Raw genomic sequence first — 26054 nt, 5'->3', positions numbered from 1 at the left:
TGTTTGGCCCCACAAACAAATGGGTCAGCTTGACTGAGGAGGCAGGAGGGAGGGAAAACTCTTAAGCCATTAAAAACTTCTATAAATTTTTTTTTTTTTTTTTTAAATTTCCCAAGATCCTTTATTTGACACCTGGGCCTGTCTCCCCCAAGAAATGCATTAGGGGACAGGGCAGTAACAAAGTTCCAAGGGTGAGTATCAAATCCAAGCTTAAAGAGCACTTAGTGCAGACACATGGTTTTACCATTATAAAAATTGAATGCTGTTCGGATGCAAACCACTTCTGGGGATGAAATTGTTCCCATTGCAAGTCTGCTTCTGAGTGTCTTCACTTCTGTTACTTTTTACTTTTTTTTTTTTTTGGCTTGTAGCTAAAAATAGCTTCTCCTGTTTTCAAACTTGAAGATACATCTGAAGGATCTTGAGCTTTCTTACCTATACTAAGTGATTTACTGTTTTCTGGTTGAAGTACCTATTAAAAATCTCAAACAGTTACCTCAAATAATGATCTTGAAGTAGGACAAGGGGCAACGGGCACAAGTTGGAACATAGGAAGTTCCATTCAAATACATAGGAAAAACTTCTTTACGGTGAGGGTGACAGAGCACTGGCACAGGCTGCCCAGGGAGGTTGTGGAGTCCCCTTCCCTGGAGATTTTCAAGACCCGCCTGGATGCAGTCCTGAGTAATGTGCTCTGGTCAATCCTGCTTTAGCAGGGGAGTTGGACTAGATGATCTCTAGAGGTCCCTTCCAACTCTGAAAATTCCATGATTCTGTGATTTGTGGGGGTTTTAACCTCTTGTCTAAACGAGCTTTTCCTCTGGTATTTTCAGCATGGTGATAAAAAGTTTCAGGTTGCATTCAGACCTGGAGTTGGTGCTTACTGCAGCTGTTCTATCAGCCAAGCTCTCTGGCCAGTATAATGGTCCTAATTTAAACAGGAGACACTGTTTTCTGGAATGTGGTTGGACCGTACAAGTTTTTAGCAGGTCTGTTGAAAGAAATTTCAGAGTTAAACTGCTTCCTAATCTGGAAAGTTTACAGGGGATGCTGCGTGAATTTTTGTTCGTTTTAAATTCAGCTTAAAGTATGCCTATTGCTATTAGCATTGTGTTCACAGATTAGTCTCAAGAATATAAAACTGGCTAGTTCTGACTGGCTTAATGCTAGACAGGTTCTAGTTAGTGTAGCTGGAGCTAAATATTGGCAGAGATTAACTGGGCTAATGTGAATTTTTGATCTCGTTTTTAATATACCTTGAAATGCACATTAACCACCTCAGGTGCATGCTTTATTAAATCAAAGGATAGGTGTACAGTAAAAGTATTTGAAATTTTGGCAGGGTACAACTTTGTAAATAGAGATACATTTGTGTTTTCTCAAGTAATTTTTTTTTTTTTGTTTTTAAGTGGAATTGTTGAGTAATCTATGGATGATTTCCAGCCTGAATAGGGACAGTTGCATACTATGACAAGCTAGTTAGACTCCCAATGTTATAAACCCATTCTTGGTGGCAGTGTTGCGCTCTTGATTTCTACATCGTGTTCAGAAATTTGGGGAGGGGTTGTTAATTTGGTAACTTGCTTCTCCAGTAGGGATGCATCGCACCCCCATAGCTGTGCGGTGTGCCAGGCCAGTTAATCTGGCCACCGTCCTGTTACTGGCACCACTCTTCCCTTCAGAGCGATCTCCCAGCTGGGTGACTTGTTGCGGGGATGGCAGAAGCCTGCTTTATGGCCCTGTGTTTCCTAGGTGAGGGTGCACCAAAGGTAGAGGAAGGGGTGCCTTGGGAGAACAAGCTTTGAAAATAGGTCACTAATTCCAAAAGAGTAATTTTGCCCTACCTACTGGTCCAGTTCAGAAGAGCACCTGGAGAAGTGGGCAGCTGAGAAGAGTTGCAGCCTTGTCTAGATGCTCTTTGGACCTGAGAAGAGGAGAGTCTGGAGGGGTATCTGCTCCTTTTCCCCTGCCTCCACTGAGAAGATGGTATGTTAACTGCCTGCCAGGCAAGGAGTGGCAGCAATGATCAAATGGGTAACAAAGAATTTCTGGTGGTATATGTTAACTTCAGAAGTTCAGCTTGTATTCAAAAGAGCTGTGTACTTGATTATATTGGGGTGGGCATGAATTTTCTGAGACCTGGAATGCTTTCTTCACCATACTGTATTTCTCTCCTGTGTAATAAATTCACTCACAGAGATCTGTAACTGTAAGTCATGTGTCGTGGTTGAATGCATGCAGCTGCCTCCTGGATCTGCAGAGAAATTTGGACTGTCCCCGTGATACTCATCAGCAGCAAAAGCTATTTTAAGATGATATTTTAATAGTAGTTCAGTACCTGGACATACCTGAATAATTTGGTTTATGGCTTACCCAGATTGTTTAACCACTTGCAGTGTTGTAAGATTTAGGAGAAAATACAAATTGCTGTAGCTATGCCACTTGTAATGGCGAGAAATACCTTCTTTCTACAGAGTTCTACCAGTTCTCTCAGATGTGTTTTTCCAAGCAACGATAATCAAGCAACGATAATCAAATATAAGGATTAAAGTTAAGTTATTGGAGCTCTGTTGAAGTGCATGTTACCGTTGTAAAAAGTTTAAAAAGCACCAGTGTAGATAGCAGTACACGCCACTGGCGATGACAGCTCTTCTATCTCCATGCTGTGTTTTCCACTGATCCTCTCTGTATTCTAAACAAAATTCAAAAATGCAATCTAGTCTTGAAAATCCTTAATAACCTAGAACTCATGCTTTTTGTCTACTGTTTTTCCTTTCTGTTTCCTCCTGAAGATAAAGCATGAGCAGATATTCTGAGTGCTGGGTGTTGAGAAACTGTATTGCTGGCACTTGGATTGCTGAGATCTGGCCAAACCCAGTACACTAGTATAAGAATTAAAGTGCAGGGGTCATTTATTTGATCACAGGTAAAGTATCATGTAAATCAGCTATTACAATAATACTAAATACTGTAAATAATACCAATACTGTTGTTCCTGATTTTATTCCTCACTTGTAGAACAGAAAGTGAGAAAGCTGTATCTTGTTTAATCCAATCTTTTGCCTATTTGCATACTTGTTAAAATTGATAACAAATCACATGGAAATTGTGCGTGTCCAGCAGGCTTTTTTTATACTCAAAATGCCTTTCCTCTAAAAAATACTTCATATTTGTATATTAAAAAAAAATTGAATGGGAAAACAAGGTATAAAACAGTAGTTTGTCTCGGACAGTAGTTGTAACATATACAATTAATGCAGTCCAGGCAATGCTGTCATGTAACGGGAGTTTTGTCGCTTATTGCAGGTTCTTAACATCAGCTGTAGAGGGATGCTGTAATTCTGGCAGACTGCTTTGGACACCAGTGTCCTGAGTTTTAGTTTGCGTGTGTGTAAATGGATTGGGGGTGCTTTTAGTGGTGGATCTGGAACAACCTTTCCAGTAGCTGGAGCTCAGCATTCAAGTGGATGTTCCCTCTACAGCTCTGTGGGGTGGGTTCAGAGTTGCTGTGCCTGAGAAGGAAGATTGCAGGGATTTGAAGTCTGCTCGGACTTCGAGAGTGCTGGATTGTATGAAGTGGTAGGGAATAAGCACTGTTTGCATTGAAATTCTTACGTTTCTAGCCTTTCTGTTTGCTTGTGACATTCATGGAGTTGGTTGCCGATAGCATTTGCAGAAAATAATGAAAAGAAATTATTTTTCCCTCACCCCTAGAAAATTTAAAAACAAGCTTGGCTATGAACACTGCATCTACTAGGCAGGTACCATGGCAGAAGCTATAGTGAAAGCTGAAACCAGGTGCCTGTAAGATATACTTAAAGGTGTTTCTCTTTGTTCTGGGGTCATTTATTCTGTGTCAACACTTTGAAGCAAATATTTTAATTCTCAAAGAAGAGAGGGTGGCATTTGCAGCGGTTTGTACAATGATGGAACACATTTTTGTCTTGGATTGCGCCACCCAGCAGTAGTGGGGGTGCTATTTCTCCTGTGCTTGTAGTCTGGTCCTTGCGATGGACTTCTTCTCTCCTGCCATACAGCTATGCGTGGGTTAAGTCCCAGGGCCTTGCATTGAGAAGGGGAGTGTGGGGAGATCCTACAGCTTGATAGTTGTTGTCTAATAAAATCCCCGAGATCTCTAGCATCCCACAGATTATCATCTGGATGTTTAGTGAAGTCTCTTGTTTACCTAGACTGTCCAAGCCAAAGTGAGACAGACATCTACTCACCCTATCCCTTGTCTGCATCTCTCTTTTTTTGTCTTTGTGGGGTTTCTTTGATCTTAAAAAGTGTGCTGAAAATACATCAACAGTAAAACATCCACAAGGACATTAAAATTCCTGAATTTGGCCATATGAGTTAAAGCAAATCAAAACGTGTATGTTTATTTCTTTATTTTTAAACATTTTTACAGTCAAAGGATGTAATGGGGGGAGGGAGTATATCTGCTTGGTAAAAATCTAGACAATGTATTGCATATGGGGTTTGAACAAGCTTAAACAGGTAGACTCTCCTGTTACATGTGCACATGTAAATTTCCTTTTGTGTAGTTTAGCTGTTAAAAGTATGCCAGTGTTGTGTTACCACCCTGATTAACACAACATGTTGCCACTTACTTGTAGGCACCTGTTTTTTGTAGGTGAAATAACTAAGTATTGTATCAAAGGGTTAGTTCGGTTCTTTTGCTGCTCTGAGTGCTGTGTCCCAGAGTGCAGCTTTTCCTCCCTGATAACCTCCAGAAAAATAACCATTTTCTTTTCAGTTCCAGTCTATTTTTGTTTTTGTTGTCTTTTATATCTCTTCTTACTCTTTATTTCAAAGGCATGGTGTGGCATGTCTCCTCCTTTTTTTTCTGAAATAAAGTTTTCCCTTTTGGAAAGGGAAGGATATTGTTGCATGCATAACAGTTGCAATTAAATTATTACTGTCTCTAGTAATTCTTAATTCCTGGTCTTTATTCTGACTTTGACCAGTAACATCTGGAGCTTCTTTTAGGTTTGGGTCAGACCTGACTGTAATGACACTTAAATTGGAGCTCTCCAATTCTGTCAGTTTGAGGTATTGAAAAAAAAAAAGTGACTAAAGTGACTATTAGATGAGAAATCTTCAAATAATGCACACTAGTTGCAGACACTTTTGTATGGATTTTGATTTCTTAAGCAAGATCTCATAAACTGTGTCCTCTCTGCTTCTGAAAGGAGAAACATCCTTATGGATGGGGTTTTTTTTTTTGGTGAAAAGGGTCTGGAGCTGAGGGAGTGCTGGGAATTACATACTAGGCAGCATTTGTGGGATGAAAGTTATAGCAGGAAATGTAAATGGAGAGTAAAAGCAGCATGACTGTAAGGGTTTCTGTCCTAGCTGCTGTGTGTGAGTTTGTAGTGGCTGATGATGACACAGGCCACAAATGCTACATTATTTGAGAGAGAAATAAAGGGTGGGGAGAAAACTTAAGGGACTTATGGTTTTCCTGAGACAAAGGAAGAATCATTCATCATCAATAGAATAAGGAATTTGAGATACAGCTTAATTCAGTGGTGATATTTACAACAGCTTCTAGCCAGAGGCAATGCAGGAAGGCAGTAATTAATTTTGGAAGTCCTCAAAATTTGCTTCAGATGAGTGGCACTAGCAATGGAGCAAAAATAGAATTAGTTGGGAAGATTTGCCAGAAAGAATAGAGGATTGAGATTGGGAGTGTATTTGTGGAATTAGGGTGTTCTGCAAAGCATAAGAAAGATGTAATTCAGTGGGTGACATGCAGTAGTCAGCTGTTCTAAAACACATTTTCAAGTATATTTTGTTGCATTTATGCTCTAAGAATAGTTGACCATAAAGCTGTTGTAATACTGTCTGAGGATTTGGCTCATGAAAAAAAAAAAAAAAAGAAATGTAATATGTAATAAATGAGAAACTAAATACACAACAAACGTGAGCAGTGAAGTACAACTTCCTCTTCAGAATGTATTTATGCTCAAAAATGTGCCAGTTATAACTGCTGCCACATGTGAGGTAACTGGCTTTCCAGGAGAAGAAATTTGACCAACTTGTTTTGTTGCCCTTTTCCGGGCAAAAACTAATTTGAGTGGTTATTTGGGGTCGTGACACATCAGAGCTTTAATGAGAGCACTGAAATATGCAAGAGCCCCTGCATACAAAATAAACTCCACCTGAAGCATCATCCCTCCACCCTTCATTCACTTGGTTGCACTGCAACATGAAATCTAAATTACATAGGTGCAAGGTCTTATTTCTTGAATGTGTCTGTCAAATTTCTGTTTCTAAAATAGTTGTTTGTGTGATTTGCATAAACCACGTAATTTTGAAGTTTGCAGCTGCAAATGTTACTGTACGATGTACATGGTTCAAGAAGCTCTGTCTGTGATAAAGAGTAGTTTTAAAAATGATTGCTGCTTTACAGGTGTTTCAGTGTTTATCAGTAGAATTTTTTTTTATTCGGGTTTGTATTGCAAGTAACTTGATTTTTGGAGGTCTGAATTTCGCTGTTCTCAGCTAATGTGGGTGGAGGAGTACACAGTAGTTCCTTAATTAATTTCTTGTTAATTTCAGTGCATTTGTATTAGGATTTGAAAAAGAAAGCTAGCCTCAAAATGTGTGTATGGTTGTGCCTTTTTTTTTGTATGTATATTGTTTTCTCTAGAATACAATGTATAACTTCATTTCTGATTGTGTTTTCTTAACTAATGTGTAGACTTGGCTATGTGGTCCCATGGCAGCCTTTTTGGCACCAGAAAAACTGGTTGGCTATTTAACTCAATAGTTAAACAGGAAAAGCTCTTTTTGGCACTTAAAAGTTTTCTTTTGTTTTCATTAAAAAAAAAAAGTGACTTAAAATTGCCGACACAAAAGTGATAAAATTCTCAGTGGAGTGCTTAACTGAGCATTATAAAATTGCTATTCTGCATTCTTTTAAGAATTCCTTGCTAAATAATGGAAGCTAACACCCGAAATTCTGTATGTTTTCTATATAAAAGTTTTTCAGCTGTGTTATTTGTTTGAAGAAAGTTGTTCTTCAAATAGGCAGTATTAAATAATTAACACAGTGCTAATTTTGGTGTCTGCTAACATTTGGATGTTTTCAGTACAGAAACTTACATCTTCAAAGCAGTAAAGAGAAACTGATCTTCAGAACATTTTACAACAATGATCAGCTCTTTCTCAGAGCCTAAATAATTATTTCCCTGCATTAACACTTGGGGGTAGAAAGGTGGCTGTCAGAATGGAAAGGGAAAATAAAGATTAAGTCTTATTTAAAAGTCAATGCTGAAGAAAGCCTAAACTGCTTTGGGATGGAATGTTTCTGTTGTAAAGGTTGAAGAAGACTCTTGTTTTCATCCTCTGTTAAGGCTTTTAAAATTATTTTAATGATTGCGGGTGTTCATGCTACAGTGTAGAAGGCAGAGTAGCCACCTGGGAGATGATTCAGTAAATTACGGCTGGCCCAAAACTGAATGATTGTGGTTTCTTTGCAGTGTCCAGACCCCAAAATCATAATGGAGACTGCCATCAAAATGGGGATATTTCTGATGTAGGGAAGAGGATTTCTGTGCCAAATGGGAGCGGAATGGGCTAAACCCCCATGGCCACTGCTCCTCAGGGCACCAGCCCTGAGCCTCTTGCCTGTCCAAAGCCAGGGGCATCGTCACCAACTCCACTGTCCCAGCCAGGCATTTCTCCCACCGACAATCATTCTCTGCTTGTCCTCTTTGGCTCAGTGAAGTTTTTGTAGAACAGGGAACAATGCTAACAGACGAGGCTGGAAAATTGAGCTTATTGGGTAACAACCTCAAAAACTCCTGGGAACCATGTCTTTCAGGAATTTGGGAAACTGGTGGAGAGCAGAAAACTCTTGAAATCCGTGTCTTAGAGAACAAAAAGCAGTTCCTTGTCCAGCTCATTGTAAAGCATCCCATTTGAAAAAGGAATGTTTTTTGTTTTGCCCATTCCACAGTTAATTTTAGATGAGAGCATAATTATTTCTTGTTAATTACAGTGAAAACAAATGGTAAAATTAACCCGAAGTGTAGATTATTTTTTTTGTAGTAGGAGTCCCTTAAAATCATAGTTTACCATTATGCTTTAAATGTATGTGTTAATGAACTTAAAAATAGAGAAAACTGAATTTCAGTAGAAAATAATGCTTTTGCCACCAGTGTTCCTTATACTGCTGGGAGGAAACAGTAAATGTTCCTCTGTTACCAGGATGTGCATTTGTATCAGTTCAGGATTTAACAAAAAAACCCACTGAACCTTGAATGGTTTAATTGTTGTTGTCGTTTTCCCCACGGCTAATCTAGACTTGTAAAAGCGACCCTGACATGAGGTTAGGGTTTATCAGGACCGGGCAGGCCCACGGTAATTGGTTCAGCTCTGTGCTTTACTGCTGTGGCCACTAATCAGCGATGCAGTTCCTCCTGCGGCACGCTCAAAGGAGGAGGAAACTGTCAGAAGCCCCGACGCAGGGCTGGGAGGCAAAGCCATCACCCGTGGGTGTAGGGCTGGACGGGAGCCCAGGGCTGATCCTGCACCCTGCCTCGCACCCCGGTGATGCTTCACGGCAACTGGGATTTTTTTTCTTGAAGTGGAAGAGAAGCGTGACTTGGGTGCACTCTTACTTTGGATGCAAATTGCTAAACACTTCTGCGATTGGCATTTTTTTTCTGCAGTAAAGTTTATAGACAGTGGAAAACTGTGTTCTGAGTCAGGAATCTTGGATTTTTATTTATTTTTTTTTTTTACCCCATTCATTTTACCCTGTTTTTACACAGTGTGAACTTTAGGCTGGTAACAGGTTTTTCAGTAGGAATATTCCAAAGCTTCTTACAACCCCCCTGCGTATCTGCATAAGGTTAGCCACCCTGGATTGAACAAAAATTGTGTTTTACCTGGTGTCTTGGGGGCTGTTGGTAGTAGATGCTTATGTTAAATGTTAGGGCAGGGGAGGTATGGCGAGTTCCCTTCCCTGCTGTGCTCACCCCGAGGGTATCTGAGCCTGGCCAGGCTGCCTCCCTGCCTTTTCACAGCTCCTGATGGAATCTGCTTCCATTCATTGCTTTGCCTTCGGAAGTGAACGGGGAATAATATATGCTTTGTATAAGTTCACTGTGCTTCTGCATCTTGAACATTGAGTGCAGCCTGGTTAAGAGCCTTGCTTTCCTCTTCCATCTTAAAAAGGTATCGGAGAAATAAAGAAGTTGCAATGAGGAAAATAAAGATCATAAAAGGTATCAAATGGCCACTGTAGCAGTAATGACTAAGTAGACTAGGATGCATTCGTATGGCCCTAGTGTCACGGATAACTGAGGAAAGATGTGCTAAAGGTCTGGAAAGCACAAGTGGCAGGAGAAGGTGAATCAGAAGCAATGTAAGACCCAGAGAACATCAGAGGGCAGGTTGAAAACAAAAAGAAAAAGGCTTATGTTGTGTAACATAATTAAAGTGTGCTGTAAATACTAGCAATGTCTACTGGTACTGGTTTGCAAATGCTCACAGGGCATTTTGAAATGCAGAGACACCATCCACAGGTGATGAGGCCCTGTGAGGATGTCCTTCAGCAGTGTCCCTCCCCATTCCTGTTCCCTTCAGCCTGCCAGCACTTCTTTTGTGTGACGGTGTTGAACCTGCCTACTGTGCTTTGTGGGCATCATGTTCTGCACTAGTGCCCCTGCCTTTGAGCCAGAGGGAGTTGGGAAGGGGTCTTGGCCTCCATGACGTCTTTTGACAAAATGTTTCGTAGCTTTCAGAAGTTTCATGTGTGGCATGAAAAAGGATTTTATTTGTTTCATTTAAACTCGCGTTCTGGCGGTTTCATGTAAAGCCTCTTGAATTCCAAGTAGAAAATAATTGATCTCTGGTGGGTTTGTTTGTTCCCCCTCTATTCTGTTCAGAATATTTGTCTGGCATATACCATATTCCCCCCACCTTTAGTCACCTTTTCTCTGAAGTGAATGTATCTAGTCTGTTTTCTCTGTCCTCATTCTTAACCTGTTAATGTGTTATATGAAGTCAAACCAGCACACATGGCAGGCTTTATTTGCGGTTCTCCCTTATAAACTGTCTTTCTGCTTCATATTACAATTCAGGTTGTCATAGTGTTCAGTGCACTGTGCTAATTAGAACCCATAGTCATTTTTCTACTATGAAGCACTGCTTCAAGAACAATACAGTCAGATACTGTGCTTAGGAAGGCCCAAGATCTTCCAGTTGTGATCCCAACTGAGCAGCATATGCGTCATGTGGCATGGCATAGATCACTGCTGTCTATGTACCCAAGGACATCTTTGCTTTTTTCTAGATTCGCCGTAGGACTACCAGATCAAGTTTGTAGATGATTTGGCTTGTGATTTCATGCTGCTTTGCTATAATAGCCACCTTTCAAACAGGTTTAGTAGTTGCTTAGTTAGCCTAAAAGAAGTAATTTCTTGTGAGCATATTTGTTTTAGACAATTGTATATCAGTTTTAGAAGTTATTCTCCTGATTTTGATTTGTTTGACTTTCCTTTTCTCACAAAAGCCTGGTCTGAGAACTACTAGCTACCTGTAACAACTGTCAGATTCCTGTGAACGTACTTTATGTTTCTATCCATTTCTCTGCACAGCACAAAGCATAAAGAAGAAGAGGTAAAACAAGATCAACGCTAGAACATCCAATGGTAAAGGAAGACCTTTAAAAGCATTACTGAAAATCCCAGGAAGAAATGCTGAAGGTGTTAGATTGTAGGTGTGAGGTCTCTGATGGGCACATTGCACAGTTTCTCTAGCTCAGTGTGATCTGTCCTGTTTAAAGGTAAATTAAGTTACGAGGCTAAACGTTCGTTTTCCTCCTAGTGTCTGTAAAATTAATTGCGCTGCAAAATCCATTTTATTATCCACTGTTGTTCTTTGCTAGAAAATTATTTTTGCATTTAAAAATCTAACGTGGACAGATCAACAGTGTTTCACCAGTTTAAAAAATCATGTCAGTATTAGGAAAAAAAAGATTTAATATATTCATGCTACCTTTCTGTGCTACTGCTAGTGTGAGCAGAGCTCAGCATACTGCAAGTCTGAGTTCAGGAGTGAGCAGTGCAATTAGCATTTGCTGTAAGTAGGAATCCATTCTCAAACAGAATTTCAGAATCTAAAATAATGGTGAATAGTGTTTTGACTTTGTTGCAAAGTAACTACACAGAATCAGTCTACCTTCAGAGCTAGTTTGGGCAAGTGCTATATGTAACCCATTTTTCAGAAAGCATAAGGCAACATTTGATATTACTGCTAAAGGTGCAAAACCTTTTTGCTGCTTAAGTATATAGCAAGCATTCAGTCATAGTATTTACTTTAATAGATATACCCTAAAACTTTCTCAAACTGTGGACTGTACTCATCTAAAATGTTACAGAAGTGAGTTCTGAGAATGCATGTAGAAGACTGACTGGTCCAGGTGGTGAATGTGTATGCTTTTTCTATACTTTCACAAGGAAAGAGGGAGGTGCTACTGGGAGCTTAATTACTAATCCCATAACATGCTCATATTATTATTCAAATAAACTCATTTTAATTGCTATTTAATTGTCTTTTTTAAAACACCAAGAATGTGATCAAAGCACTACAGCGTGCTGAGTATAGTGTCATGTATAACCACAAATGCTCTGTGATGCTTGGACTGCCCTGGCTCCAGCTGAGAGCATATCCTTTTCTTCCCTGTGTCAGAAGTTCATTTTCCTTTGAGTAGTTTTTCAGCCTTTCTAGTGATGATTGCCGAAGAGCTTAGCATTTGTTGTTGCAAGAGATAAATCCCTTACTCAGTAAAGCAGTAAAACATAAAGAGGGGTGTGATACTGGAAAAACACATTGTTTAGGGTGTGTTCCATAGGTTGGGACCGAGTGCGTTGTCTTCAGCAAAGATGTAATCATACTACCATCTCTGGAATGTGCAGAGACAAGACGTGACGAGTTAGGGTAGTTGTTTCTATAGCCTAGCACCTCTAGATACACCAAAGAGAAGGTAGTGCAAGTCCAGTGGCTGTTGCCATAATAGGTCATGACACTTCTGATGTTTCAGCCTTTCCGTATCATGGAAGAAAATAATTCATCTTGTCAACTGTTCCAGTTACTGGTTTTTGAGTATTACATGTGAGCCAGAAGCAGTCTTCCTTCCTTCCTGAACGGATAGTTTTCTAGAAGTGTAACCTAAGCTAACGGAGCTCATCAGACTAAGAACAGGAGCTATGAAAGATTTCTCAGTAGACCTTCTCTTGCCTTGACGACTGCCAAGGGGTTGTGGCACTGTAGGATGGGTAAAGCCAAGTTAGTGAGGCAGGTTTATCTTTCTGATAAATAACATAACTGTACAGAAGAAAAACTCATGCTAGTGCTGCTGTCTACCCCAGGTTATTAAACACCTGGAGCTTAAAAAGTATATGAAAAAATTCTTAAAATGAGAAAGCTGTCTATACAAACCCTTCAGCAAATGTATAAAGCTGTAAATATGTTGGATAATTATAGGTGTGGTGTTAGTGTCCAAACTGAACTCTGGTTCATGCAGTCTTTCATTTAACACTGAATTATTCATAAAGCAGTGAGTTAAACTGCTGAAAGCAGACAGTAATTCAGTCACTGTTTGTTTTAGTAAATTTTTCAAGGTGACTTCTTAAGTGGCAGCTTTTTGGTCCACTGAGTAATTGTATTGATAATACCCTAAATGCTTTATACATATCTATAAGAAGTTAATCACATTTTTAAGACTTAAAATTTTGTTTTGTAAAGTGCCATCAGCCTGCTGCTGTCTTCAAAGATAAGCAGGTAAAAGAGTTGCTGCAGCAAATTACCTAGTTTATAGAACAGGTTCTGTGTAGGCTGTTTGTTCTCAGCTATTTTTCTATCCACAGAGTTATATTGTACCTCCCATTTATTTTCACATAAAGATAACTTTCGCAGTAGGATGAAGTTTCAGATACTATTTATTTACCTTACAGACTGATATCTTTCATGCATGTTTAGTGTTCAGGAGATTCTTAGAGTAATAACTTCTTTGTGTTATCTAAGAATAGACTAGTCATGTAACCTATTAATATAATCTTTCTTGATTCATTAGATACATTGGTGCAATTTTAAAGCAGACTTGCCGCCCTGTGTTTTGTCAAAAATGTTCTCTTTGGACAGGCAGACATAATGATAGGAATACACAGCAACAGCAATATAATGATTGATCAGTTTAATAAGTGGTGGCTGCAGCATTACTGTCTGTCTAGTCATTGCTAAATATTTTGTAGGCATGGCAGAGATGACGAGTCTGCTTCCAGGAAGTTATCCCATCACAGTAATGTTTTCTTTTTCATTTACTGTCTCGTGTAGCATGAGCTGCTTCTGTGAGGGATTTGCGATTTACAGTCAATAATAGAGATTCAGTTCTCGAGAAACCTTTTCCCCTTAAGACTTAGTCATTGTCCTTAATAGCCTTCTTGTTTAGAGGTTTACATCGTTAGATACACCTTTTGACACCAGATCAAGTAATGAAAAAGTAATGAACCACACAGGAAGAAAAATAGTAAATGAAACAAAAGCAAATGGGAGTCTGGGAGTCCCAGACTTTGCAGGTAACAGAGAAAGTCCGGAGGAAGCAAGACTTCCCATTGGTTGATGAGGAGCAAGTTAGAGATCAGTTAGGTAAAATGGATATCCACAAGTCCATGGGGCCTGATGGGATGCACCCTTGAGTGCTGAGGGAGCTGGGGGAAGTCATTGCTGAGCTGCTCTTCATCATCTTTGAAAGGTCCTGGAGAACAGGTGAGGTGCCTGAGGACTGGAGGAAAGCCAGTGTCACTCCAGTCTTCAAAAAGGGCAAGAAGGATGACCCAGGAAACTACAGGCCAGTCAGCCTTGCCTCCATCCCTGGAAAGATGATGGAACAGCTTGTTCTGGGTATCATCTCAAAGCATCTGGAAGAAAAGAAGATTATCAGAAGTAGTCAACATAGATTCACCAAGGGGAAGGCATGTCTGACTAATCTGATAGCCTTCTATGACAGGGTGACTGGATGGGTGGATGAGGGGAGGGCAGTGGATGTTGTCTACCTTGACTTCAGCAAGGCTTTCGACACTGTCTCCCACATCACCCTCACAGGCAGGCTTAGGAAGTGTGGGTTAGATGAACGGGCAGTGTGGTGGATTGAACAGTGCCTGGCAGATAGGGCTCAGATGGTTGTGGTTAGTGGTACAGAGTCTAGTTGGATGTCAGTAATGAGTGGCCTCCCTCAGGAGTCAGTACTGGGTCCAGTCCTGTTCAATATATTCACCAATGACCTGGATGAAGGGATAGAGTGTACCATCAGCAAGTTTGCTGATGACACAAAACTGGGAGGAGTGGCTGACACGCCAGAAGGCTGTGCCGCCTTACAGCGTGACCTGGACAGGCTGGAGAGTTGGGCAGAGAGAAACCTTATGAAATTCAACAAGGGCAAGTGTAGGGTGCTGCATCTGGGGAGGAATAACCCCATGCATCTGTACAGGTTGGGGGCTGACCTCCTGGAGAGCAGCTATGTGGAAAAGGACCTGGGAGTCCTGGTGGATAACAGGATGACCGTGAGCCAGCAATGTGCCCTTGTGGCCAAGAAGGCAAATGGCATCCTGAGGGTGCATGAAGAAGAGTGTGGCCAGCAGGTGGAGGGAGGTCATCCTCCCCCTCTACTCTGCCCTGGTGAGGCCGCATCTGGAGTACTGTGTCCAGTTCTGGGCTCCCCAGTTCAAGAAGGACAGGGATCTGCTGGAGAAGGTCCAGCAAAGGATTACAAAGATGATTAGGGGATTAGAACATCTATCTTATGAGGAAAGACTGAGGCACTTGGGTCTCTTTAGTCCAGAGAAAAGAAGACTGAGGGGGGATCTTAATAATGCTTATAAATCTTTAAAGGGAGGGTGCCAGGGGGATGGGAACAGTCTTTTTTTTCAGTGGTGCCCAGTGATAGGACAAGAGGTAACGGGCACAAACTTGAATAAAGGAAGTTCCATCTTAACATGAGGAGGGACTTTTTTACTTTGAGGGTGGCAGAGCACTGGCACAGGCTGCCCAGAGAGGTTGTGGAGTCTCCCACTCTGGAGACATTCAAAACCCGCCTGGATGCCATCCTGTGCAACTTGCTGTAGGTGACCCTGCTTTGGCAGGGTGGTTGGACTGGATGATCTCCAGAGGTCCCTTCCAACCCTGACCATCTGTGATTCTGTGAAATTATCCACCATTGTGCTAATGCGAGAATTAACTTTTAGCTGTAAAGGCAAATTACATGATTTTTACAAGTCATGGAAATGTCTGTAGCAGCAGTTATCTTCACATCAGTTGGTAGGATCTTGGGGATTTATGTACTTCCATTGCCCCTCCTCCTGTTCTACTGGCCAAATTAATCTCTGTCTCTATTACTGTTTCATCCTTTAAAAAACTTTTCGGTGGATTGCTTTATTTTTGCTTGCCTTTTGAACGCAGCCACACTACAGAAATTGGTTGATACGTCTTCAGATTTTCATTATAGCAACCTAGAACTGTCTTGAAAAAATGAAATCGTGTAGAACACTTCATTTAATTCCTTTTCTCCCAAGTACCCTTGGGGAGTAAGTGGTGTTTGTATTCTAACTGTGGGTAGGGGTTAGAGACCGAATAGTTTCTCTTACTTTTGAAAGGCAGAGTTCTTCCAGAGCAAGTGAGGGGAAATTTTTGCTTTGAACACTTCTAGTTGTTTAAAGATTGACTATTGTTAGTTAATTTCATTCAGATCATAGAGTTGGGAACTTGTTTGGCAAATTTTGGTGTGTGTGGTGGGTTTGGGTTTTTCTTTTTCTTTTTCTTTTTTTTTTCCCCCAAACTCTGCTTCCTGGGAGTAATTTATATTATTAAAATATTAATCTGGCTTTTGTAGCAATGGTTTCCAGACCTTTGAAGCAAGTCACTAGAGCCCACAGTTTTTCTTGTGAGCTGTTAGTATAGTCACATAAGAAACAGTTCCACTGGTTTGATAGGCTACCTGCGGACTGCTGCGAGGCACGGTTTGGGGACTCTTTGCTGCAGAGAGTTGTGAAGTAACATGTTCACATATTTTTTTTTTTCCAGTTAAAGGCAGGTATTTTATGTTCATCTTCTTCACATTATTCTAAGTTTCCTGTTTGCTTTCAAGAACTAATATTCTTGCTTTAAGGTTTTCTGAATGAGTCTTATCAGTGTCTTCTTTGCAGACCCGTAGTTCAGTAACTGCTTCAGAAAGTGCTGCATTTACTGCTTTCTTTAGGGATTTTTCAATTATGTATTTTGATATGCTGCCCAATAATTACAGTAGCAAGGGTCATTTTGATGGTAAAAGGGGTGATATTTAATATAGCATCTGAAATCACTGAATGTGTTTTCATTATAATTTCCAGCAATGGTGATTTTTTTTTTTTTTTTTAACTTGTGTGGTATTTATCCATGTGAGAGTGGCATTCTGAATTTCAGTTTACACTGAAGAAGTAAACTTTTAGAGGTTTATTTGACATATTTAAAATATTGATGTACTCTTTTAAAGAGGTTATTGTATGTTCCGGACTGAAGAGGAGTTAGGCAGTGAGCGCTGAGGACCTGTGGCTCCGCGGGGCTGCCCCAGGGGTGTGTTACCGGTTCCTCTGCTGTCAAGTGGGCCAGCGAGTTCTGACACTGGGGTGTAAAGCTGGACCTGGGCTGTGTGTTCAGCATGCAATTGATATCCTTTGCTGATGTAATTCGACTGCTACAAGACTGACTTTGTTCGCTTTTCAGTGAGATTTACATTGCCTGATTTTATTCTTATCTTCTACCACCTTATATTTTTGCTCAGTAAGTTCCTTTTCTTGGTGTTTACTGCAGCTTCACTCATCCACAAGAATTCATATACACATACACCCCAGCTTATCATATCTGTACATACTGCTCTATTTATATTTTTTAAAAAAAATATTAAAAGGCCCTTTAAAAACTTTCATGAAGGCTTTGATTCTGGAATGTCCATTTAGTCCAGCAGCAGAGGAGAAAGCTGTGTGTTTTCAGCTTTCCCACCCTAAGGCAGAACTGTGGATATGAAGTTTGGTTTATCAAAGTCTTCAAGCTGCTGCCAGCAGTGAATGACTAACTGACCTCTCTTTGGCCTGCTAATGCTACCGTTAGTGCAACTCCCTTGTCATTTCTTGGATAGCTGTGGCAGTTCTGCATGGATGTCTATGTGAGCTGTCTGTAGTGACATGTAAAAGTCCTCAGTACTGGTGACTTTCATCATGAGACAGTTTTGCTTTACAATTATCAAGTACGTTTTTAGTATCACTATTACTCCTCCGTTGTGGTCTCTTTAACCTCAAAAGGAAACAGAAATGTTTCATAACCTGCTAGGGGGACTGCTTCAGTTTCTCCTCTGTGGCTGCCAGATCCAAAAGCCTAGTGACAAACGTTATAGATAATATTTCAAAATGTGATATGAGTCATGACTGAAACCTATGAAGTTAGTAGCTCACTGTCATCATTATTAAAATAGTAGCAGTATTCTGCCGTAATTTAATCGCTGTGATAGTGGAGTCATTCTGTAGCTTTTGTCCACATGTGACTGCGAGTACTTGTTTACTGCTGTGCAACGTATCCTATATCTTGGGAGAGAGATGAAATTCTGCAGTACTCTTGTCTTATAACAGGACTTAACAGGACAAAAGCCCCATGATACTGACAAAATCTTTTCTGCATATATAGCAAACTTTGAGATTCCTTCCCCATAGATTTGAATTACCGTGAACAGTAGAACAACAGAGCAATATATCTTTCAGTAACATTGAGTTCATCTTATTAAACCAGCTGCATCCATCTGAACAGCTTTTTTTTTGAGTACAGGCTTTTTTAATCATTGGTGCTATTTTTGTTCTGATTACTTAACAGTGCGAGCATTTGAGTATGATAATCTTGGGGTCATAGTCTATAACAAGGCGATTTTTTTTTTTTTTTTTAAAATACTTTCTGTGAGGTCCGTCATCTGATGGCAAGATTGTGGTTTCAGAGAATTTCACACACCCCACACCCCCCCCCCCCAGCATCAGTTGCAATAACCATTTTGCTTTAATCTCAACACTTCAATAACAGACTTAGTTAATGAGCGATGAGGAGTGTGTACCTGCAGAGTCATTTATGTATGATCCAATCATGTCTGTATAAGGTGACTGATGCTTCTTACTAACTTCCCAAACTGTATTGTCATGCTCCAGTTTCTTTCCAGTTGCATACATCAATTTTTAGACTTGATTTCAATTCAGCATTCATGATCTATTAGTAAACAGGTGGAAGCTCTTGTTTTGCTCAAACTTGCTAATACCTGAATTGCCTCTTGGAGGTGTCTCAACCTCCAAACTGCAGAGGCAGTTTAAACACTTCAGGCTATATTGTTTGTTTGTAATGCAGTGGCATAGGTAGATAGAAAACTGTCTATAACCATGTTAACCAATGTTAAATGTTTCAGAAGAAATTGTCAGCAGTATTCTTCATATTGCCTTGCATTCCTTTTTGTTATGAAAGAATATCTATGAAGTTATACGTGTTGCATTTTGGGGAGGTAGAAAACAACTTACACACTCTTCACCGAGCAGTCTGCAGCATCTAAAATTCTCATATTGAAAGCTATATTTATTTAATAGTTTGCAGGACTGTACTTAAAGACTTAGAAACATTCCTTATTCATAAGGTCACTTCATGCTTTGTTGTAATACTTTCTTAATTTATGTGGTTTGTGTTAACTTTTAGTTGATTAATAGACTGCATCTTTAATTTATTCCAGGGATACGATTAAAACTCGGTATTCTGGTCTAGGAATTGACAGATGACACACTGTGGTTTCAGCTGCATTAAAACCAGCAGTGTATTAAGTAGTATGTTTGGTAGGAAGGTTTTCCTGGCCACTGTGGACAAGTATTTTTCCTTAATCCTGTATTGTATAATTTGAATAAGTCTTTGGCACCGTTCTGCTTGAGGTGAAGGAAATCATGTTTCTTAATTAAATCTTGGTGTGATTTGACAGTTCTTTCCTATGAGCTCTTAAGGACAACAGAGGAAAACATAAATTACTGGTTTTCAATTGTATAGTTGAAAATAAATGTTGTCGTGCTGCTTGCTACTAAATCTGTTGAACAATGACTGTGTTTTGTTTGTGCAAAGTATTTACTGTAATAATTGAATTTTATTAGAAGTTAAAATGTTCCTTTATTCACAGAAGCCAAAAACATCCACTAGTGTTATCAGGGTTCCATATCTGAAAGCTGTGTTACAAAAATTGTTTCAATGTATGTCAGGAAGAGCAGCAGTGACATACGTCGTGATTCAATTTGTCTTATCACTAAATAGTATCTCTCAGGAGCTGCCTCTGTTTAGCTCTTAAGTTGATTGCTTTTGCTATGATCTCTTCTGCATTTTTCTCCCTCTGCTAACCATTCATACTTTTGAGGAATGTAGAGCAGTATCTTGTAGAAAGCTTTTTATTTCCTTAGTTAAGGACAGTTCTTTCCCTGTAAAATATGGTATCAACATTTAAGTCCTCTCTTAAGAGAATATTTTGGATGAGCTTTTTGTGAAGAACGGACTATTCCTCAGGTGTTTGTTTCTAGATACTGAGTTGTCTTAATGATAACTTTAAAAAAATAATAAAAAATCATGGCATTAATCTGGTGTAAGCAATTGTTGCATCGCTGTAGGCATGCTGTATGCTTCCAGATAATGAGAGTGACCCAGAGGACAGCTTTCTTCTTAAACTCTCGCCAGGCTGTTGTTAAAAGGTTAAAAAGAGAAGAAACAAACAACAAAAAAGAGGGGCAAGCTGTGGAAATAAACTTAGGGATCTTTCCTTCTTACTCTTCATTTTATCCCTTTTCCTGATCTTGAGTTGCAGCAGTTTAAACTTCTGTGTGTCCCCCCCTTAATTTTGTTGTAACTAAGTTCTGTTTATTTTAACTTGCTCTTCTGCCGTGCTGCAGCGTTGCCAGTGCTGATAGCTGCCAGCGGGGGCTTCTGCAGCTGTGCCGCTCAGGAGCCAATCTGCTGCAAAACTTTTTCTGATGAAATCAAAACTTTAAATCAGACTTGATTTTGCTTTTGTACTAATAATGAGAAATGAGAAAGGTGCACGCTTTATTGTGGGTGCTGCATACTGTGTGTTTCAGCATACGCATTTCACTCGTGCCTTAGTGAGATTTGCTGCATCCTATTAAGCTTCTGAAAGCTGTGTTTGAGCGTTAAGTTTATGATCTTTTGTAGCTCTAATCCAGAGGTGAGTCTCTAACCTGAGCTGTGTCCATGCTCAGGGCAGAGGTTATTAATTCCGTGGATTTACTAGAAGAGTAAATAATCAAAATAGGAATGCTGGTTGTGAAAGTATCATTTCTTGTGTACTGTGAATTGGAATGCGGCCACAAAAGTGTGTTTCACACACCTCAGCGTGGCTGTGAGGAGAAGGGAGGACTGTGTAGCGACTGGTGATGGATTCTACTTCACCCTTCCCGTGGCTTACCGTAGCTTTGGCCTCCATTCCGTGGCTTTTCAAAGTCTCCGGCGATCGGCATGCAGTGATTGCTGTGGCTCGTCCTACTTCTTGTCGCGTGTGTTTATTCAGGAGAGATTCAGCTGCACTCGGATAGGAAAGGAGCGTCTGGGCTACTTGTTTCCGCTCTTCTCAGCCCTTCTGGCACACAGCCGGGCACCCCTCTCCTCGGCCTTCCCGCGGGCACGGGTGGGGAGCGCGGGCACGGGTGGGGAGCGCGGGCACGGGTGGGGAGCGCGGGCACGGGTGGGGAGCGCGGGCACGGGTGGGGAGCGCGGGCACGGGTGGGGAGCGCGGGCACGGGTGGGTGAGCGCGGCTCGTCCCCGGCGCGGGCGGGCCGGCCTGGCGGCGCGGGCAGCTCTGTCCAAGGTGCTGACGGGCGTGCCGGGCCCGCGGGGAGCTCCGTACTCACAGCCCTCGCCTACCCCTCTAGCTTTGGGCTATAAAACTTTTCCTGGTTACAGAAATCTCTGACCTGTCTGGGGGGGTTGCGGTGTAGTAGAATATCCAAGTTAATAGCAGGACTGGTATATCAAAGAGAAACTTATCAGAGACTGTAACGTGTGTCTTTTAAGTAGTGTTTGTCCTTGAGAGGGTAGCAAGGGGTTATAGGGTTTACAGTTTGATGAAACCCAGTTTATTCAAGAATATATCTTCCCTATAATAGCGCTGAAACAATCAATCAGGTTTTGATGCACAAGCAATGGAAGGAGGCGTTGTTCAGTTGTTGGGTAAATCAGGAAGATGTTTGTTCAATCAAAACAATGCATCTTTAAAATAGTTGGGGTTTAGTTCATGGAATTGTTTCATCTCTCTTGTTTTAGTGGTGTTTACATTACTGTAGCAAAACATAATAGCAGTAATGGTTAGAAACTGGAAAATGTTACCTCTAAAATGTGCCTGAAATGGGAAAGGATTTCCTTTCTAATTTTTCCCAAGTAAGATTTACAAACTTACTGTTACATTTGATTAAACGTTGAGGTAGGTTTGGGTTTTGGGTTTGTTTTTTTTTTTTTTTTATTTATTTTGTTTTGTTTTTAGAAAAAACAGTAACACCAAGGAAGTCTTAAAGTAAATTGCTCATTTAGAAAGTCTGCATTAGCAACTTTTATCTGCATAAAAATGTAGAACGCCAGAAAAAGTAATTTAAAAGCTTGTTTTCATTTAATGAGACTTGGTTATGGATGCTGACTGTAACACCATTTGGAAACTTAAGAATCAATTTATGTTCTTTGTATTTGTATTCTGCATTAATGCAGACTTCTTGCTTCGTCCATAAGTATTCATCATTTATTTGAGGAATTTCACAGTGAGACACATAGCAGTACAATTGTTGTGCTATAACTTCAGTAGATACTGTTTATCAGTAAACAGGTGTGCCTGTTGTGTCTTGAAAAATTTCTCTCTGTCATAAGCACTAGCTGAGACAGAACTGTTAATATAGCTGATTAATTTTTATATTTTTTTCTGTGTTAGCTGGAGATACAGATGATCCTCCAAGAATTACTCAAAATCCTGTCATTAATGGGAACGTAGCAATGGCCGACGGGCATAACAACACTGAAGAAGACATGGAAGATGGTGAGTAAATATTTGATAAAAACATGTGGTTTGGCTTCTTTATGATTTTTGAGGACAAAATGGTCCGTATCTTACCTGTGTCCTCTGAACTGTAGCTCATTAAAAAAAATGAAGCCCTCTGTAGTTATGACTGCTGGTTTTCTGTATAGGCATCCTTTTAATGAAGCTATACAATAGGATTAGACATCTGAGGGCTTGGGATTTTTTTTCCTCTTACATTTTCTAGGTACTCATTTAAAAATTGCTGAAAGTGATACTGTCCATTATTATATTTCGTTATATGTTCCTTTAAATGTACTGCAGCTGGTTCTTTGCTGAATAATAATTTTGTCAGTTATGCAATTCCTTCAGGACATTTAGAATCCTTATCTGTCCTGCTTTTGTCAGGTGGCAGCTGTGATCAGTTTTTATCTTTGTATGATAAATCAGTGGTAACTATTCTGTTGAGGAGCATTTTTCTCCCCAAATCTGATGCCCTTTTACTTGCAAATGCAAAGGGAGAAGTATGTATTCATGTGCTGTTAATAAAGGGGGACAGTGATTGTGTTTTTGAAATGTTTTTTGTTAGTCTATTAAATAAAAATGAGTGTGTACAGGTTTTTTTTTTTTTCCTGTTACAGAAGATCATATACTTTTTAAGTAGATGTGTCTGGGCTTATTTAAAGAGAGATAACGAGTTTGTAATTTACTTATCTCTATTACATTTAGTGAAGAAAATGTACAATGATATTTCTTTTCTTAGGAGAGGATATGGGGGGGGGACTTCTTTTATTTTGAAGAACTAAATAAAATTGACAAAATATTTGGGATCTGTTCCCCTCTGATTCCTTATTTCATGCTGTTTTGTGAGAATACTTTCAGTACTAGACTTGAACATTTATTTAGATTTGTACAAAATGATGAGTGATTTTTGCCTGAGAAAAGTCAGTTCGAGGTTAAAGGTCAAAGGTCAAAAAAGTGCTTACTTTCATGTATTCAAGGAACATACAATAGTTAGAATACTGATATAAAATAGTAACGTTCCATGAAGAGAATATGGTTTAAATTCAGGACAAAAGCATCTCATGGTTGATTTGCCTCTGTATCATTGGCAAAGATGAAGTTTCCCATGACCACATTCTTGCAATAAAGTAAAAATGAGCTCTGCTTAGCCTTTGTGTGATTTCCTGATCTCATTCAGGGGCCTTTGATTTCTTGCTCAGAGTAACTAGCTGAGACTGAAATAGGGAATTCTGTTTTTATCGAAATCGGGTTACCTGTTATAAAAGATGTCTTTGTTGGGCCATGATATTTGGAAGTTAGCAAGAAAAGACTCAGTACAGCCAGTATATTACACATTGGTCAACTAGTACAAAAATTCATCCAGAAGTTGGTCTGCACAAATTGAGCAAAAGGAACTTAAGCTGCAGAAGCAGCTCATGAAACCCAGGCCACATCGAGTAATCAGATGTACACCTCTTCATTCAGAATAACACTGACTTTTTAACCAAAAAGCTGCTGTAAAATGGTTTGTGTCATTTGCCAAATATTCAACTCCTCTCAGAGAACTGGATATGCAGGTGTCACAGCAGGGAGAAGAAATATCTGAAGGTATTTGGCAAAAGGCTTGTGAAAGGTTCCGTGTTTATGGTAATACTTGTGTCTTTGTGGACTTTCAGTCTGGTCAGCAGCTTTGGCCCACTGCTGTGGGACATCTTTCAGGGTTAAAATGTGATTATTAAGCAATATTCTAATAGTTCCTCATTATCATATTTGAATAAGGAGTGTCTGGATACATCTTCTTGCTATGATAGCTCTGCATTGACACAGATAGAAAGTAGTGTTATTGCAAAATGTTGTAATTGCAAAAACATTCCTGAAGACTTGCATCATGTAAGTGGATGATGCCTCTTTTCCAGGTCTTGTAAATGAGATTAGTTGCTTGCTGTTGCATTATTTACACATCGGTGCAATTGCTCTCTTGCTGTTTGTTCTCTTGCTATCCCGGTTTGCAGCACAATGCACATGTGTAATGGACAGCTTGGAGATGCACAGGATAGGAAAAAATGGAGGGAGATATTGGCCTCTCTGATAAACATGCTCTGTTTTTCATTGCAGTTACTCATAGCAAGTGGGACCAATCTGAGCTGATAAAGAATTCATGAAGAGAATTTAGATGCCTCTTTAGTGAAAATATTAGTGAGTTTAATGGTTCCTGCGAAAGAGGTGAAGAGTAGGATAAAAGGTTGATGCTTCCAGCTGGATCATAGAAACCAGCTTTCTGGTGAATTTCTGAGTTCAAGGAACTTCTGAGGTGATTTTTGTTCTTCCTGCTTAGCACAAAAAGAAATGACTGATAAGACTGGAAAAAAGTGCAGCTCTCGTCCCCTTTGCTAGGCAACTAACCGCAGGCATTGTGAAGAACACATAATGCGGGCAGCAGTGGACCACCAAGACTTTCAGATAAGACTGTATTCTCCCAAGCAGTTTGACTAGAACCTGTTGTTGCTACGTATGATGCCTTAGCAATTAAAATGAACCAGCTGAAGGAGCATGCTCTGCTTTGTACACAGAATGACTCAATGAAGCAGGCTTTGTGAGCTGGAATAGCAGCTTCTGCAAATAAAACAAAAATAATAAAAACAAGGTTCTGATCAAATTCTGTTTGCAAGTGCATCAGTATTCGAAACAGCACATAGAATAAATTCCCTCAGAAGTTAAAAGTTCAAACAGAAGGTCCCTGGCTAAACATAAACTCACAGCTTTGCAATTACCTACTGAAGTCTCATTTCTGTGAAGAATTGCAAGGCTAGGAGGCTTTCAGAAGCATCAGTCTTAGCCATATGCTAGTATTGCATGCTGTATTTGGATCATTAAAATATTCATAGAATATTCAGCCAGTTTCTCTATTAATAATTCAGGTTCAGAATATTTTAATAACCCCAATGTACTTTAAAGGTAGCAGCATTTACTAAGAGAATAAAGAAATCTGCTTTTCTCAAAGGTATAAACATTTAAATATGTACTTCAGGCTTAAAATGGATCACGTTCTGTATTTGGATCTCTGATTTGAAGGATCTTTGTCGTATCAAGGTGCTAAATGTGACATTCGTCTCATCACTGAAAAAATCTTTTCTACGTAGCAAATATAATTCCTTGCATGTAAATTCACCAAGCATTGTCAGCTGGGTCTTTTCTTTTTACCTTGTGTTCAGGATCAGGTGTCATATTTGTAGTTCAGGGATTTATAGTCTTGCTTGCCAGTCACTACTAAATTACCCTGCTGCCAATTGCAGTCTTTTATTGGAAACTGGCGGACACGTTAGTGATGATGGAAGAAAAGGTTTTATTTATTTATGTGCTCAGAATACTCATCACACTTACTATTTAAACTCTGTTTTTTAATATAATCCATGTTTTAATCGATTACACTTGCTAAAAATATGGGCTTTCTGGAAGGAAAGAAAGGTTGTTATTTGGGGGGGGTTGTGTTCTGTGTTTTTGAAGAAACTTCTATTTCAGGGTTGACCTTTGTTATAAGGCTGCATTTTTGTGGAGTAGTTACTAATGATTGCTCAAATATTTTACTGAGAAGAGTACCCTTCCCTGGTGAGCTTTCATGCATAGGCTTTCCTGAAAAATCAAGAAATACAGGCAAACTTTCTCTGAAGCATCTGCAGATGCTGCGTGGGCTGCCGTTTTTAGCTGACACCGTAGCAGTGCTGCTGCATCCTCGTACTGAAGTGCTCTGAAAGCTGCATCAAAGGAGGCAGAAAGCAAACTTCATCGGCTCATTTTTCAGAAGCTTAGACAAAGCCCAGAAGTGCTCATCTTGATCGTGAATAGGGAGGCGTTCTCGAGCTGGTTTGAGATACACGTGATGCAGGACTGATTTCTAAATTGTTAACTGTTAAGGATTTTTTTGATCCTGCCTGCAAATCA

At 39.9% G+C, this 26054-nt stretch overlaps 1 protein-coding gene across 1 annotated transcript in view; it reads left to right on the top strand.

The window, feature by feature from the left end:
- USP7 (ubiquitin specific peptidase 7) overlaps positions 1-26054 on the top strand; it is a 77802-nt gene that overhangs the window by 11457 nt on the left and 40291 nt on the right. Inside the window, exon 2 of the mRNA XM_082490595.1 lies at positions 22029-22133. Within this exon, the coding sequence (XP_082346721.1) occupies positions 22029-22133 (105 nt within the window). The remainder of the gene's footprint in view (positions 1-22028; positions 22134-26054) is intronic.

This window comes from Vanellus vanellus, assembly GCF_965231255.1.
Source record: "Vanellus vanellus genome assembly, chromosome: 14".
In the NCBI taxonomy this organism is placed as follows: domain Eukaryota; kingdom Metazoa; phylum Chordata; class Aves; order Charadriiformes; family Charadriidae; genus Vanellus; species Vanellus vanellus.
The sequence above is the reverse complement of the archived record's forward strand: the minus strand, read 5'-3'. Positions and strand labels throughout refer to the sequence as shown.